Source organism: Cervus canadensis, chromosome 12 (genome assembly GCF_019320065.1).
Source record: "Cervus canadensis isolate Bull #8, Minnesota chromosome 12, ASM1932006v1, whole genome shotgun sequence".
Lineage (NCBI taxonomy): Eukaryota > Metazoa > Chordata > Mammalia > Artiodactyla > Cervidae > Cervus > Cervus canadensis.
This window is the reverse complement of record NC_057397.1, coordinates 10,559,085-10,574,749: the sequence shown is the minus strand read 5'-3', so window position 1 is coordinate 10,574,749 and position 15,665 is coordinate 10,559,085. Positions and strand designations below refer to the sequence as shown.

The window sequence follows — 15,665 nt, the reverse complement described above, 5'->3', positions numbered from 1 at the left end:
ATACAGAGATACTGACTTTTATCAACGATAAAGAGGAGGTGATTTTATCCTTAGTCTGAGCATATGATAAATTACACTGATAGATTTTTCTGATGTTATATTATTCTTACATTCTTGCATATACTTCTGTATTTTTGTATTTTGACATTCAGTTAACAGTTTTTATGTAGGAATTTCACATATATGATTACAAATAAAATGAGCCTAATTTATCCCCAAATCCCTACTAATGCATTCCTCCCTCACTTCCCCTTTGGTAACCATAATATTGTTTCTATGTCTGTGACTCTGTTTCTGTTTTGTAAATAAGTTCATTTAAAAAATATTTATTTGCTTATTTATTGGCTGTACCTTGTGGCTTGTAGGATCTTAGTTCTCTTACCAGGGATTGAACCTGGGTCACTGCAATGAAAGCACCAGGTTGAAACCACTGGACCACCAAGGAATTCCCTGTATCATTTATATATTTATTTAATTTTCCCATATCAGTTTTTTAGACCCACAAATAAGTGATATCATATGGTATTTGTATCTTTCTCTGACTTACTTAACATAATATGGTAATCTCTAGGTCCATCCATGTTGCTGCAAATGGCATCATTTTATTCTTTTTTATGACTGAATAATATTCTATTCCCTGGAATAGGAAATGGCAACCCACTCCAGTATTCTTGCCTGGAGACTCTTATGAACAGAGGAGCCTGGCAGGCTATAGTCCATAGGGTCACACAGAGTCAGACATGACTTAGCACAGCACCAATATTACACTGTGTGTGTGTGTGTGTGTGTGTGTGTGTGTGTGTGTGTGTGTGTGTGTGTGTATACCACATCTTCTTTATCCATTCATCCCAAATTAATAGTGTGGGATTAACCGATACTACTATATATAAAATAGGTAAACTATTATATATAAAATAGGTAAACAACAACGACCTACTGTATAGCATAAGGAACTATACTCAATATCTTGTAATAACCTATAATGGAAAAAAATCTGCAAAAATTTGTATAACAGAATCATTTTGCTATACAATTGAAACTAACATTACATTGTAAATTAACTATACTTCAATAAAATAAAACAATATAATGATGAAAGTGAAAGTGTTAGTTGCTCAGTTGTGTGAGACTCTTTGTGACCCCTTGGACTGTAGTCCACCAGGCTCCTTTGTCCATGGAATTCTCTAGGCAAGAATACTGGAGCGGGTTGCCATGCCCTTTTCCAAGAGATCTTCCCAACCCAGGGATCAAACCTGGGTCTCCCACATTGCAGGCAGATGCTTTACCATCTGAGCCACCAGGGCAGCCTGATATGATGCCGAGGTTTAGGCAAGTCTCTGTGGAGAGCGGTTGTCTGGGGGCCTGAGGACCTGGCAGGAAGAAGTGGAGTCAAAGGAGGGGCTTTGTTTTTAAATATTTATTTTTATTTATTTGGCTGCGCCGGGTCTTAGCTGCAACACGCAGAGTCTTTTATTTTCATTGCCGTATGTGGAATCTTTGATTTCATCTTGTGACCTCTTACTTACAGAATGGGAAATCATGGTGGCAGCATGAGGGGTCTAGTTCCCCAACCAGGGATCAAACCTGGACCCCCTGCTTTGGTAGTGCAGTCTTAGTCACTGAACCATCAGGGAAGTTACGGGTTCTGTGTTTATAATGAAAAATATCAGAGTGTCTTTGTATGCACATCCAAATAATATTAATAAAACACAGAGAGACAAACAGATAAGGCAGGAGAGGAGACAGCTGAACAAAATCTTTGAGAATGGAAGAGGGAGTAGATTCCAGTTCATCAGAGGAGTGCCTGCCTTGGATGGGAGCAGGGAAACACTGCCTGCCCATTTTCAGGAGGGAAGGTGAGGGCAGGGATGGATGTGGGCAGGCCTCTGGGTTTGGTGAAAAGGCTTTTCTCGTGTCCGGGAGGCTCAGCTGTGCTGAGTTCCTCAGTCAGAGCCAACGCTTTATGACCCCACTGGCCATAGCCCACCACGCTCCACTGTCCATGGGATTCTCCAGGCAAGAATGCTGGAGTGTGTTGCCATTTCCTTCTTCAGGGGTTTTTCCTGACTTAGGGATGGAACCTGAGTCTCCTGCATTGCAGGTGAATTCTTTACCATCTGAGCCAGCAAGGAGGCTCTACTAGAGAGGCCTAAGAAATACCTATGTTCACTTTGGAGGGTGGGAGACTTACCCTCTGGAGGAAAATCACAGAATTGCCAAGGAGGTATAGTGCTCCACCTGAGTTTAAAGTGAAGCCAGCCAGGTTAGTTATGTGGTTTCTGCAGTACTTGTCATGGAGAACGCGGGGTTCATCCAGACTGGGCTCTCAGGTGTACACAATGGAGAAGAACTAGAGACAGGGGAGTAGAGACCACTGTCCTGTCCATGGGAGTTCAGCATGAGGATGGGCCAAAAGGGAAGCCAGAGTGGTGACAGAGTCGGGATCAGGGGGCCAGGAGGCAGAGAACTGCTGCAGCAGAGCACTGAGGGAGTGAACTGCGGGCGGGAGGTGGGTGGGAGTGAGCTGAGAGCTCCTGAGCTTGAGCTTTCAGCCTTTGTAGTTCCTGGTGTTGAAGGATCTGGGCTGTGGCCACAGAGTGGTGTGGGCTTCTGTGTTTTGTTGTGAGAGTTTCAGGCTGGTTAGAATCTATCCGTACCAACATGGAAGTCAAATACTACAACTTCTGGAAATGAATATTGCCTATGTAATAACCATTTTTTAAAAGCCTGAAGAACAGGCTAAACGCAGGTTAGAAAACGCTAAAGAGAACAGTGGTGAAACCGAGCGAGGTTAAGATGACAGAGCAAACAGAGAAAATCTTAGAGACATGGAGGACACAGGCCGTCCAGTTTATCTGACAGACACATAGGGAGGTCCCATAGGATGGAAGAGCCGATATTTTAGAGACAATGGTCGGTAACTTCTCAGAATCGAGGAAAAGTGAAATCTTTCCTGGGAGGGAAAATTACACCAAATCCACACTGACACGTAGGAAATGTCAACCGCACCGTACAGAAGGGGATCGGAAGAATCTCATGGGCGAACGCACAGGCAAGGTCGGCGGCGGTGCAGACGGCAGGGCGGAGAGGGCGCTTCGGCGTCACCTGGCCAGCTGCCGCCCCTCTGCACCCGCTGCACCCTGGGGTACCCGCGCCGGGGACGCACTCGTCCGCCGGCCACAGCCCAGGATTCCTGCGGACCGCACCCCCGCCTTGGGGGCGGGGCCAGCGCGAGTGTACGCCCACCTCCCGGCAGGCCGTGCGCGCCCCCGCCGAACCCCGGCTCCCGAGGTGCCGCGCGCGGCGCACGCGCCAGAGCCCCGCGGCGGCGCCCCCTGGCGGGCAGGGCCGCGCGGCGTGGGGGCGGGGGCGGGGCCGGAGGCGGGGGGTTGCGCTGGTGACGGGAGGACGCGCGGCCGCGGCGGACGGGGCGGCGGACCCGGCCAGCGGCGGCGGAGGAGGCGCGCGCTGAGCGGGCGGCGGCGGCGGCTGCAGTGTTGCGAGCAGCTCCCGCGCGGCGGGCGAGCCGGGATGAGGGGTTATGGCGGCGCGGCCCGCGCGCAGCCTGCGGGTGAGAGCGCGGGCGGTGGGCGGCGCGGGCCGGGAAGATGGCGGAGAGGCCGGCGCTGCGGCCCCCGCCCCGCCTCTCGGAGGCCCCCGGCCCAGCCCGTGGGGATTTGAGTCCGAGCCGCCCGAGGGGCGGGCGGGCTGCGGCCGGGGTGGGGGGGTCCCAGGGCCGGGCGGGGGCCGGGGCCAGGGTGCGAGTGGGTGTGGGGTCAGGCCTGGGGGTGCGGGCGGGTGAGGGTGCCCGGCCCGGGGCTGTGAGCTTGCCCGGCCGAGGGTGGGCGTGAGTGGAGTGCGGAGACTGAGCGCGGGGCGTGGGTGCGGTTCCGGGGCGCAGTCGGGGCGCTGCGGGGCCAGGGAGTCTGGACGCGCGTGGCCGGGTGCCGGTCGTGGCCGCCGGCGCCGCCGATCGGGCCTCTGGAGCGGAGCGAGCAGGGGTGTCCCCGCCTTCCCCCCTGGTCGCCCTCCCGGAACTGGAATTTGCTCGATTGCCCGCGGGTTGCGGGATTGGTGTGGGTGGAGGCGGTGTTCCGTGCGAGGGCCGAGATCGAGGCAGGCTGCGCGCATCTTGGGGGTCAGGACGTCTTTTATTTTAAAACGTGCAGCTGGCTGCGAGGCCTTGGCAACTGTGGGTGTGTTACATGCTGCTCCCACCAGCAGCTGCTGTGGGCGCTGCGCAGCCTTCAGCAGCTGAAATGCGGCGCCCCTCCACCCGCTTCGGTGTCGTAGGGTTCAAGCAAGCCTCCTGTGACCTTTGCAGAAACCTACAGTTGCAAGGCTTCGTTTTCCTCCCTTGCTGCAGACAATAGGAGATTTGTCTTTGAGGCCAGCGAGGGGAATTGAACCCTGTACATCCTGGGTGCCTCTGTAAACAGCAGGTGGTTCCCGGTCAGCGGCTCCCCTTTCACAGTGAGCAAGGTGTGTTTTTCCTCGCTGGGGGAGGGGAAGGAGATTTGATAGCTGTGTCTGTAAAGCAAGGAGACTCATTCCGTAAAGCAGCTTGGCGTGGACTCTGTGACCTGAGCCCTAGCTGGGGAATGAGCAGGGCCCGGGTCTCCCTGCCCACACTTTGTCTAGTCAGCTGTCTTGCCCAGAGGCTGGAGAACAGAGGGGAGAAGAGGGCGGGTTCTGGAGCCAGACTGCCTGCCTTTGAGTGGCAACTCTTCTGTTTCCTGGCTTTGTACTTCCCCTCTGCTTACTCATCTGTAAAATGGGTGGTTGTGGGACTCCCTGAATTCATCGTGCCTGGTACTGTGTCCCTCTTGAGAAAAGTCAGGAGCTATTTATTATGGCTGCCAAGGTCTGATTTTCAGGACGCACTTGCTGGGTCAGTTGTTTTGTCTTAGTTTAACACTAACTTGAGGTCTTTGGCTCTTTTTTCCTACACAAGCTGGGGAGAAGCATATTTGGAGAAGCAAGTCTTCATAAAGGTAAATAAGGAACAAATCTCACGTGCTTAGATTATCATATAGAACTGTTAAAAAAAATCTTTTTAGAAGAGAAAAGCTTCTAATGAACTAGTCTAGAATCCTGCAGTACTTATTGTCCTAGGGGTTAGGTAGGATTGTTGCTGACAGAAATGAGATGCCGAGCAGTTCTTGGGTAGTTCTCTTCTTGAGTTAAACTACCAGAGCCATTGTTATACTTTTCAGTGTTACACTTGTGACAGAAAAGATACTTTATTAACCAGCTCTAAGTAACAGTGAGGGCATAGGCACCAGAAAGCAAAGACTTGGCACTGCCAGTGCTGTGATGTTCTGTCTTGCTCAGTGTTGGGAGGAATAACCTAACTTGCTTCAGAACAGAGTGGAAAAATTTGTCATGTTCCCCAAGGAGATGGTTCTCCTTCCCAGATCCTAGACTAACTCTGATCACTTCATCTCGTCCCCTTTGTCTCTATCACACTGAGACAAGGGGGAACCCCCACTTTAAATGGAGTCTTTTGGCATTTGTGGAGTTTAAGGTTGAGAACATTTGATTTTCAGAACAAACGGTAATGAAACAGCTTCTGTGAGCAAATTTCAAAATATCTAAAGATAGATTTAAGAACATCCATTCTGCCTTCTCTCCCGCGTGTGTGCTGAATGGGCTGCCCTCCAGCACTAGTAACAGTGAACATGGTGTCTTATGAAGCTTCTACCTGGTTCTTTGGTGCTTTTGAGAAAAATGTCCATTTAATATGTTCTCAGTGAAATACCTAGTTTTAGTAGTAAGTGCCTTTGCTCTGCTTGTTGACTGACCCATGTGGCCATTTGTTGTGGCTCTTAGACGTTCCCTCTTAAAGTCAGCTCTGTGGGTGTCCTGTCTGAGAAGCACAGCCCGGGGGTGCAGAGCCCTAGGCCTGGCGACACCTGGCAGAGCTGAACTGGACGGGCCTGCCCCCAGCCCTCTTCTCATTCTTCCTTGCTCCTCTGGCGACTCTGCACCTGCAGCTGTTGGCTCTGCCTCCTGCCTCCTGCACCTGCCTCTCTGTGCCTTCTGCCAGCCCCTGGGACTGCCCTTGATGTTATCTGGCAGCTCTGGCCTGCTCCCTGCCATCCTGCAGCCACACCATTCCACCCTGTGGAGAAGAACCTCCTCCTGCAGCCCTGGTTCACTTCTGCTTCTGCTGTGCTCCTGTCTGCACCTTCCCACTCTGCTCCCGACGAGGGTCTGTAAGCTGCAGTCACTGACAGCCTGCTGCCTGTCTTTGTAAATAAAGTTTTATTGCAGCACAGCCACACTGATTTATTTTTATATCATCTATGGCTTCTTTGGCAGAATTGACTAGTTGGAACAGAGACTTTATGGCCCACAATGCCTGAACTAAACGTTTACTTTCTGGCCCATTTCCAGAAAGTTTGCTCTAGAAGTTCAGAGGGAAAAGGCTTGCAGGGGCTGCAGTGTGAGGGAAGGCTTCAAGGAAGAAGGTGGTCTTTGAGCTGCACCTCCCTCACAGCAGGTGCGTGGGGGCCAGGAGTGAGGACTTTGCAGCAGCACAGACAGAGGTCGTGTCAGGTTTTCGAGCAAAGGCAAGAAGGTGAGTTATGTGTGGTTTGGGGGGTAGAAGGTTATATGAGAAATAAGAGGAAATAAGAATAATGTGAAGATGTCTGAACTCAGCTGAAGGACTGTAGAATTTAGTTCTCTGGCTATAGGACCCACTTCAGATCTGTGAGTAGGGGAAGTCCTGGTAAAATGGTTCAGGACGTGTGACTGGCAAGTGACACATAGGATGGATTGGAGAAGGAAGAAATCAGAGACTTTATTGGCCAGTTTTCTCTAGAAGGATTGTGGTAACAACTCAATAGAGGTTTATTTCTAGCTCACATTACGTTTGCTTGTGGCACTTTTCTCTCAAGTCTTCATTTGTGGACTCAGGGGCATGCCCTTGTTTGGGACATGCTGTTCTTATGACAAGAGAGCGGTGGAAACTGTGTCTTGTTGAGCTTCAGTGGAGAACTGGCAACTCAGGTTCTGTGGCCAGAGCAGGTCACCTGGCCGAGCTTTGGAGAGGGGTCAGATGCTCTTCCCAAGGAGGGAGTGGGAGGCTGCAGGATGGACAGCCCTCTTCCAGGACGAGGGTGGGCTCACACCTGGAGACAGGATTAGGACCCCCTGGGGAGGAAGTGAGCCTGCTCAGTGCCCCGTCTGGGTGGCAGGGCCAGCCTCACTTCCTCTCTTGGCCTCCCTGCCTCCTGCTTCACTTCTGGCCTTGGCCATGGGGGCCCCAGGACTGTCATCTCCAGGTTCCTGCCTGGAAGCTTGGTGCTCTGGGTCTTCCCCCAGCCACCATCTCCTGCCCTCCACGTCCTGCTCATTGTACCTCCCAGGTAGTTAATGAATTCACACTTCCTCTGTCCGGTCCACCTGCCAAGCGGGCCTGTGTGCTGTCCCGTGGGCACTGTGACTGTGCCTCCTGGGTGGGCTACCTCCCTCTGTCTTCCTGCAGGTCTTCAGGGGATGCGTCAGGACGGTGATTTCTCATCCAGGGGTGGTTTGCCTCCGGAGACATTTTTGGTTGTTGCAGCTGGGAGGGGGTGCAGCTGGTAGTGTACATGCGGAGGTCACCAGGCTGTGACACCCTGGATGCTCCAGGGCAAGGAACAGGCTGAGGGCGTCTGCCAGTCACACCGCTGCTCGGGTCTCCTCAGAGTCTGGTGCCCGAGACCACCCTCTATGGCCCGGTATGACCCCACTAGCATCCTGTTCTCCGGCGACCCTGCCGAGTGCCACCAGGCCCAGCCCCGCTCTGCATCCCCTCCTCCCCTGAAGCACGGGGAGCTCCTCTGGCCCGCGCCAGACAGTCTCTACACAGCCATCCCCCTCTGCACAGGGAGTCCTCGAGGGCATCCTCACTGCTATGTCTCAGGGCTTCACGTGACAGTTCCGTTGTGTCTTGGCATCAGCAGGGGTGAGTGGCTTTGGGTGGGGGTCACCCAGGTGCTCTTGAGGTTGACACAGCCATAGGCAAGATGCCTTTATTGGTTTGCCCTTTTTGGCTGCTTCCAGATACCCAAGATCTCTCATTTCTTGCTTTCCTGAGTATGAATGTTTTAATTCTCTTAGATTCTCTTTATTTTCGCTCCCCGAAGGGTTAAACACTTTTTCGGCTCGATAGTGTATTCAGGGTGTGAAGATACAGAGGGTGTGTAGTTAAGCTGGCTGTTGCTTCTGCTTTCTGCCCTACTGGCCTGGTCTGGTGGAGGCACCCCCTACATCTCCTCTTAGATGCTTTGTAGCTATGCAAGCAAACATGCATATGTATTATTTCCTGCTCTTTTCTTTTAAAAGTTCCTCAACTTTGCCTTTTTAACCAAATGTGTTTGGGAAGTCACTCCATATCAGTACATTTTTCAGTTTATTCTTTTTCTTTTTTCCAGTTCATTCCTTTTCATGACTGGCTGTGTGGCGGTGCTGTAATTTAACCAGCCACTGCTGGTGGATATCGTATTTTCACTGTATATTTACTGTAAATATAATATTTTCATTGTGACTGTAACTTAACCAGCCACTGCTGGTGAATATTGTATTTTGTGCAGTTAAAATAAGGCTACAGGTACAGCACGGTGCAAACGTGTGGATGTGGCTGTAGGGCCCATCCCTAGAAGTAACACCTCTGTCTTTAATCGCTGTTTATTCTGTTAGATCAGGTCTTGCTTTTGTTTCTTTATGTCTTTAACTCTGTACTTTCTTTGGTCATTTGTTTCTCCCAGTTATCCGTCTTATGTTTAAATAATATAGTATGGTCAGCCTAAATGAGCTTCTCAGTTGGAAATTGGCTCACCTTTCATGTGCTCTTATTGATAAGAGAGACTCGGAAAACATATCCATACAGAAACTTGTTCATGGAAGTATCATTCACAGCCCAAAAGTCCGTCAAAAAGGGGAAAAAAGGGGGAAAGGGGGAAACAACCCAAAAGTCCATCAACAGGTGAACAGACAAAGTGTGTTCCATCCATACAGTGGAATATTGATTGGCAATAAGAAGACATGAAGTACTGATTCATGCTACAACATGGATGAATCTTAAATATTATGCTGAGTGAAAGAAGCCAGACAAAGATCTGGCTTTGTATGGTTCCATCGCTATGAAATAGGCAAATCCATAGAGACAGGAAGTGGGTTCGAGGTGCCAGGCCTGGGGGATGACAGCTGAGGTGTATGGGGTTTCTTTTGGAGCAGTGAAGGTATTCTAAAATTGACGTTGCTGAAGGTTGTGCATGTCAGAGATTGTGCTAAAATATTCCAGAAATCTATGCTTTAAGTGGGTAAATTTTAGGGTATGTAAATTATATCTCAATAAAGCTGTTAAAAATAAGAGTGACTAGGATTTTTCAGGAGGGAACTTTCCAAGGTGGAGGCCAAGGCCTTAGTGTTGACTCCATGCCAGAGTCGTGGCGAGGAGTCTGGTGGGTGGCACGATAACCCCAAGTCAGTCCCTGAGGGGCTGGCCAAGGGGACGCAGCACTGTTTGCTGCGCGGAAGCCTTGAGTCCGGCCTTGCCGCCGCCCTGAGGGGCGCGGTCCATCACAGGTGAATCGGTCACATCACTTCGCAGCCAAGCCTTGGCTCGTGTCTGAGGGTTGGGTTGCATCTTCTCCATCTGGCCTCCAGGGGTGTTGGGCTGGAGCATGACTGAATTTCAGAGGATGCTGTACACTACTGAGTGTTACACATGGGTAAGGTTCTAAGAAGTTAGTTTCAACGCCAGGAGGCCAAGTCAGCAGAGCATGTTTCCTGTCCTCTTGCAGGCTGGTGGACCCCGCGTGTGGCCGCAGGGTGCTGCCCCAGGCCTGGCACGCCTCCTCTGGCCTCCACCGCTGGGGCCTATGTGCTTCTTTGGCTGCTCTTCTTTGTTCTGCTGTCTCTCTCAGTCCTTTCCTAATGTTCCTGCAGGCCTGGCATGAACCAGAGGCATGGGGGCTTCCTTCATGGGTTGAACTTCACAGGATTGTCATCCCGAGATACTGCTGGTGGTTCCGTGACAGCCCCTTCAGCCACTTGCTGTGACTTCTCTGGTGGCCAGCATGTGTTCCTAGCCACTGGGATTGTGTGAAACACGTAAAATACAAATATCCCAGCCCATGGACTTCACGTTGTCTGTCACCTTTCTCTGGTATGCGTTGATTTGGCTGCCCTGATCTTTAGTTCCCTGACCAGAGGTTGAACCTGGGTCCCCTGCATTGGGAGCACAGAATCTTTGCCACTGGACCACTGGGGAAGTCCCTGATTGGTGTTCCTTTGTAGATGATAGCTCTAGTTATTTTATTCTCGTTAACAAATCACCTCACAGCTTAGGGGCCTGAAACAGTCTTGTATTATCACCTCTCATGGTTTCTGTGTCTTAGGAATTCAGGAGACACTCAGCATGGGGATATTGTGTGACTGCATTTCAGACGGGGCTAGGGAGGGGTCATCTCCGAGCTCCCTCACGTGCACCGGAGTCTGACTGAGGAGGAGCCAGGACCCACTTGGAGGGCTCCCCAGCACAGCACCTTGCAGCTGACGCCTCGCTGGTGGCCAGAGCGTGCCTCCCAAGAGCTGGCCGTGGAGCTGCAGCCCCTTTGGCAGCCCAGTCTCCGCGGTCACCGCGTCGGCCCCTCTCGAGGCCCGGTCTCCGCGGTCAGTGCCACTTCTCCCCACCACGCCCGCTAAGAGGGAGTCAGGTTGGCCAGCTGTGGTCCAGGAAGGTGGCTTAGACTCTGCCCTTTTGTCTAAGCCTGGGGTCCAGGAACCTGCTGGTGTCCTTTCAGACCACTGATCTTGTTCTCTTCGGTAGTAGCTATTAGGTCATTCAGTCCTTCACGCAGTGAGCCTGGCTGTGAGTTTGTTTTATTTACAACAACAAAAATGTACACACACGCACCAGGTAGTACTGTTGCTCCAGAAATCATTGTCCGGCGCCGCTCTCGCTGTGTCTTCTTCAGGGGTTCTCTTGAACATAACGGGGACTCCAGTCTGTTCTCCCCGGCACAGTGCTTCCCTGCTTGTTTCTCAGGCATTCAGCATGAATTTCAGTCCTGTCCTCTAGTTCACTTAGCTTTTGAGTAGGTAATTCTTTGCCTTGTGCACCAGCACTTCTAACCTGACACAATTTAAAGTTGCTTTCAGGTTGCTGTTTTGTTTATGAGGAATAACCATAGTCTGCTTTCAGATACATGATGTACAGGCAGCAGTGGCCCGTGGGTGGGAGACCAGGCTGCTGAGAGCCAGTGTCGGAGGTTGCTTGGGGATGGTGAGCAGGGGCTCAGGCACTGGGGGATGGGGACAACATCCATGGGTGTCTGTAGCAGTGAGAATGAGGACAGTGGCAGTTATGGGGGTTTAACACGTGGACAGACTGTCTCCCCCCTCTTCCCCACACTGACACATAAGAAGGATCAGAACAAACACTCCCAACTGTGCTCCATCGAGGAGGAGGCAGAGGAACAAACCCACCCTGCCCGGTAGTCCTGTGATGCACGTCTGCAGGGGCCATGACCCCCAGGAAGTCCTGGGGTCAGGGTGAGGCTCAGTAGGAGGTGGGGCGTGTTCAGGGGGAAGGGACGGCATGAGCAAAGGCCCTGAGGTTACCGAGATTGGGTGCAGCAGGAGCAGAAATACTCCCCTCACAGCACAGGCGCAGCGCCTGTGGGGTCAGAAGCAGGCTGGCGGGGATGGGTTTCCAGCCCAAGTTTTCTGACTACAGGGCTGAACTTTGCCTGACACTGGACACTGCCCAGTCCACCTGCCAAGAGGGCCTGCGTGGCCCGTGCCCCAGCAGCACGGGCCCAGGGCACTTCAGACGTGCACAGCAAGTGTGCTATTCAGTCAGCCGTGTCTGACTCTTTGTGACCCGGGGACCGTCACCTGCCAGGCCCCTCTGTCCATGGGGTTCTCCAGGCAGTAACACTGGAGTGGGCTGCCATTTCCTCCTCCAGGGGTCCTCCTGACACAGGGGTCGAGCCCTGGTCTCCCACACAGCAGGTGGGTTCTTTCCCAACTGAGCCCTAAGGGATGTTTCTCCCAGCTGAATTTCAAATCCAACTTGAGGTTTTTTTCCTGCATGTTGTTCTGAGGAAATGTTTGATTAAGTTTTTTGACATAAGTTAAATTTTGCCCCTTTAATAACCATTAACTGAAATACATATTAGAATAAATATATGATTTATGACCTTTAAAAAATTGTGTCAACATTTAGTTGATTTACAGTGTTAATTTCTGTTGTACAGTCAAATGGTTCAGTTATACATATATATATGTAATATATACTCTACAAGCTTTTAACCTATCAAAACCGGAAAGATATTCTACCAAAAAATGTTAATCGGGATGATTTCCTTGGGGGTATGCCTGTATTTGTAAAGTGGTTAATGTTAATAGATGATGAGGTTAGGAAAGTATTCTTTCTGTATTTTGAAATAATTTCTACGGTGAAAATTAAATTTTAATTAATTAAAATTTCTAAAATCCAGCTCCTACTTTTCCTGTAAAGATAATATTTTAGAGAAAGCATATTGACTTTTAGGTGAGGATGGCAGGTTGAACCCATGCGTACAGTTTCAGGCTCCCAAACACCTGCCGAATGCACAGGAAGGTGACACTTAATAGAAAAACTCCCGGGGCCAGGGTGAGTAAGGGGGAGAGAACAGGGTGGTTTGGGAGCCAGGAGGGGGCCTGAGGACGCCGGGCTCTGTGCTGCGGCAGGAAAGCCGACACTAACCCTGTTGGCACCCCAGGCTCATCCAAAGTCTCCCAGGAGCTCAAGGCAGCGAAGAGAGACCACAGTGAGGAGCAGAAGACGGGAGGCCGACAGGAAGGGCCAGGGACGTTTGGGACAGACCACATGGAATCTGTAGAAACAACCCTAACCCACTGGCTAGATGTCAGATTATAAGCAGCTGAAGAGAGGCTTTGTGAACTAGATGAAAGGAGTTTAATGAGAACAGCACAGAGTTGACGGGATGGGAAGCGTGACATGACTGAGCCTGGGGGACGGTGCACCCCTGAGCTGCCAGTGGGGGGTCACCTGAGCCTTGGCTAGGGCGCCACACAGCGGGGGCATGCAGTCTGTCCCTCTGGGTGAGCGTAGGGAGCCTGCTCCAGGGCTCCGAGCCTGTGGTGGGCGAGCCAGCAGCTCTGGCGTCTGGGCACCAGTGTGACCCTGAGGAAGACGAGGTCCCGTTGAGACACCGGGGCTGGTGGCTCAGGATGTGGCAGTGTGCATGCGGGGCTGGTGGCCGAGCCAGGGTGACACCGGGGAGGGCTGGTGGCGCCCGGGCCTGCAGGCAGCTTCTGCTCGGGCCGGCTGGGGGCCTGAGAGCGTCCTCTGCTCAGGCTGCTCCTCTGCCACAGCTGGGTTTGGATCTTCCCGCCCTGGCAATCATGCCTGTGTTTTCCCTGTGCTGGCCCTTAGTGGTGGGGGTGTCCACCTCTGGGCGCCGCTGCCCCCTCCAGGCCTGCTGTCTAGCTCTGCTATCTCCCCATCATGCGTCCCAACCTTCACGAGCTCCCACAGTTGCTCCGTGCTGGACGTTACTGATGACGTCCTGGATGACATCCACCTTGAGGCCAGTGTGGCACAGGCTGGGTGGGAGCCTATGTGTCCCCAACCCGTGTCACTGCTCCTGAAGCGCCAGCTCTTACTGTGGCCTTGGTTAGCCCTCCTTACTTCCTTTGTGCTGCAGCTGGGAGGGGCAGCCTGCCTGCCGGAAGCCAGGCCCTTGGGGCTGGAACAGACTGGAGATGCCCTTCTGCTGTGCCCCAGCTCCTGCTCCCCTGCTCACCCTTCCCTGCTCCCCGTGACAGCGGCAGGTGTGGCGGGTGCGGGGCAGGGGCGTTAATGGCCCCGCGAGGGCTCTGTTCATCACCAGTGTGACCCAACTGTGGGACAAGGCATCAAATCGCCCTCTCATTTGGCTCCTCCCAGAGCTGCCTGCATCGGGGTGGCTGGATCCAGGTGCCAGGTTGTCATTTACCTTTTTCCTACTGTTTATTTCTGCCTCCTTTTGTTTTTTTTTTGAGAAGCCTCTTCCTGTTGAGGACAAAGCACCCAGCAGCTTCAGGCCCCAAAACCAGGCTGGGACTTAAGTAGGCAGGCCACGTCCTCCCCTGTGGTCCTCTAGGACGTTGCCACTTCACTGCATCCGTCATGTGGGGCGGGGTGCAGGCGGGGCCTGGGCTCAGACACCTGGAAGGCCTCAGGGAACGGGTCTGCTAGCAGAGGAGGGAGAGAAGTGTGGACGGACAGCCTGGCCCAGCTGCGGGGCGTGAGCACAGATGCTGGCCTTTTTAAAACGGGGGTCTCATTTTCTATCCTGTGAGGTGAGACACAGCTGCTGTGTTCTGGGTGAAAGGGGAAATGTGATCATGCTTTTAGAGCTCTTGCCAAGTGTTTGCTGTATACAGTAGTTGCTCAGTAAGTGATGCAGCCAGGGCGAGGGCTGTGCCTGTTTAGATGCTGAAACTGAGGCAGTTTTGTGGAGGAAGTGCATCTTCCAGGTCTGGTTGGGGCAGTGGCACGTTGCACTCAAGCCACCTGCTGAGCTGTGGGTTCCACACTTCCTGCCCTGTCTCAGCCTTGCAGCTGCTTGCGGGGTGACTGCATGCGGTCTTCTTGTGCCGCCAGAAGGCTGTCTCTGTCCTGACCTGCTGTCCTGGCTGTGCTGCCCGAGGAGCACGGGTGCCCCCCCCCACAGCTAGGGCAGGGGCGGTGCTCAGGTGCAGACCCGTGCATCGGGGTGACTGTGGTTCTAGCTTTCTAGGTTCCCGCAGAGGTGACATCCCGCAGTAGCTGCAGCCCCACCTGCTCGAGGCACCTCCCGACGCCCGCCCCTCGGCCCATCCCCACCCAGGCCGCTGCCTTTGGAAACACCGCCTACATCTTCCTTTTTCCTATGAGCTGTGACCCCAGACAACTGCTGGGGTCAGGTCTTCTCATTCACTGACCACTGTGCCCCAGGACTGGGGCAGTGACTGAGCAGCTGCTCCTTTGGCCTTTGTGGGGACCTTTGACTTCTATGCCCCGATGGAGTCTGTTTTCAGATGTTCCTGGGGTGGTCCCTGAGATGAAGCCTGGTTCACGTGCTGACTCTTCTTTCTCACGGATGTGAGGCCCCCACCCCTGGAGCTGCACGGCCTTCTCGAAGACCAGGGTGTCTTATCCACTCTTGACCGTCACAGTTTCACATCCTTATGTTGAATGTATCTGGATTTTTAAACATATGGTTTGATGGTCTTTGTCTTACCTAGACCACCTGCCCGTTTGTGTTTATGAAAATTACTGTGTTTGAATTTATTTCTACCATCTTACCTCATACTCTGTCCTGTCATTGAGAACAGATTCCTCTTTTCTCCTTTTGGACTAATTTTTTTTTTCTCTTATCTAAACTGGAATTCACTCACTTGACTTCCCTCGTGGCTGTCTTGGGTATTTTAACACAGAGAATTCATTTATCAAAATTTAATTTATATTTTTACTCCCCTCCAAACAGTCTGGAGCTCTTAGATACTTCCTCCCAGTCCTGTTTCCTCTGGGTGGGAGGACTGTGTTTCCTACCTGATGCCTTCAGGGTCTCAACCTTGGGGTGTCTCCAAGGGTCATCACCTAGGCACGTCCAGGGCTTTCTGTCCATTCCCCT

The 15,665-nt window shown here is 52.2% G+C and overlaps 1 protein-coding gene across 4 annotated transcripts in view; it reads left to right on the top strand.

The window, feature by feature from the left end:
- Positions 1 to 3,388: 3,388 nt before the first annotated feature.
- Positions 3,389 to 15,665, top strand: part of ARHGAP39 (Rho GTPase activating protein 39) — a 55,233-nt gene continuing 42,956 nt past the window's right edge. For 3 of the 4 annotated variants that reach the window (XM_043484249.1, XM_043484247.1, XM_043484251.1), the window contains exon 1: positions 14,183 to 14,349. In XM_043484249.1, the coding sequence (XP_043340184.1) occupies positions 14,305 to 14,349 (45 nt within the window). In that variant the 5' untranslated portion in view covers positions 14,183 to 14,304. Of the gene's footprint in view, positions 3,572 to 14,182; positions 14,350 to 15,665 lie in introns of those variants that run through there. The other variant, XM_043484248.1, reaches the window with a different exon arrangement.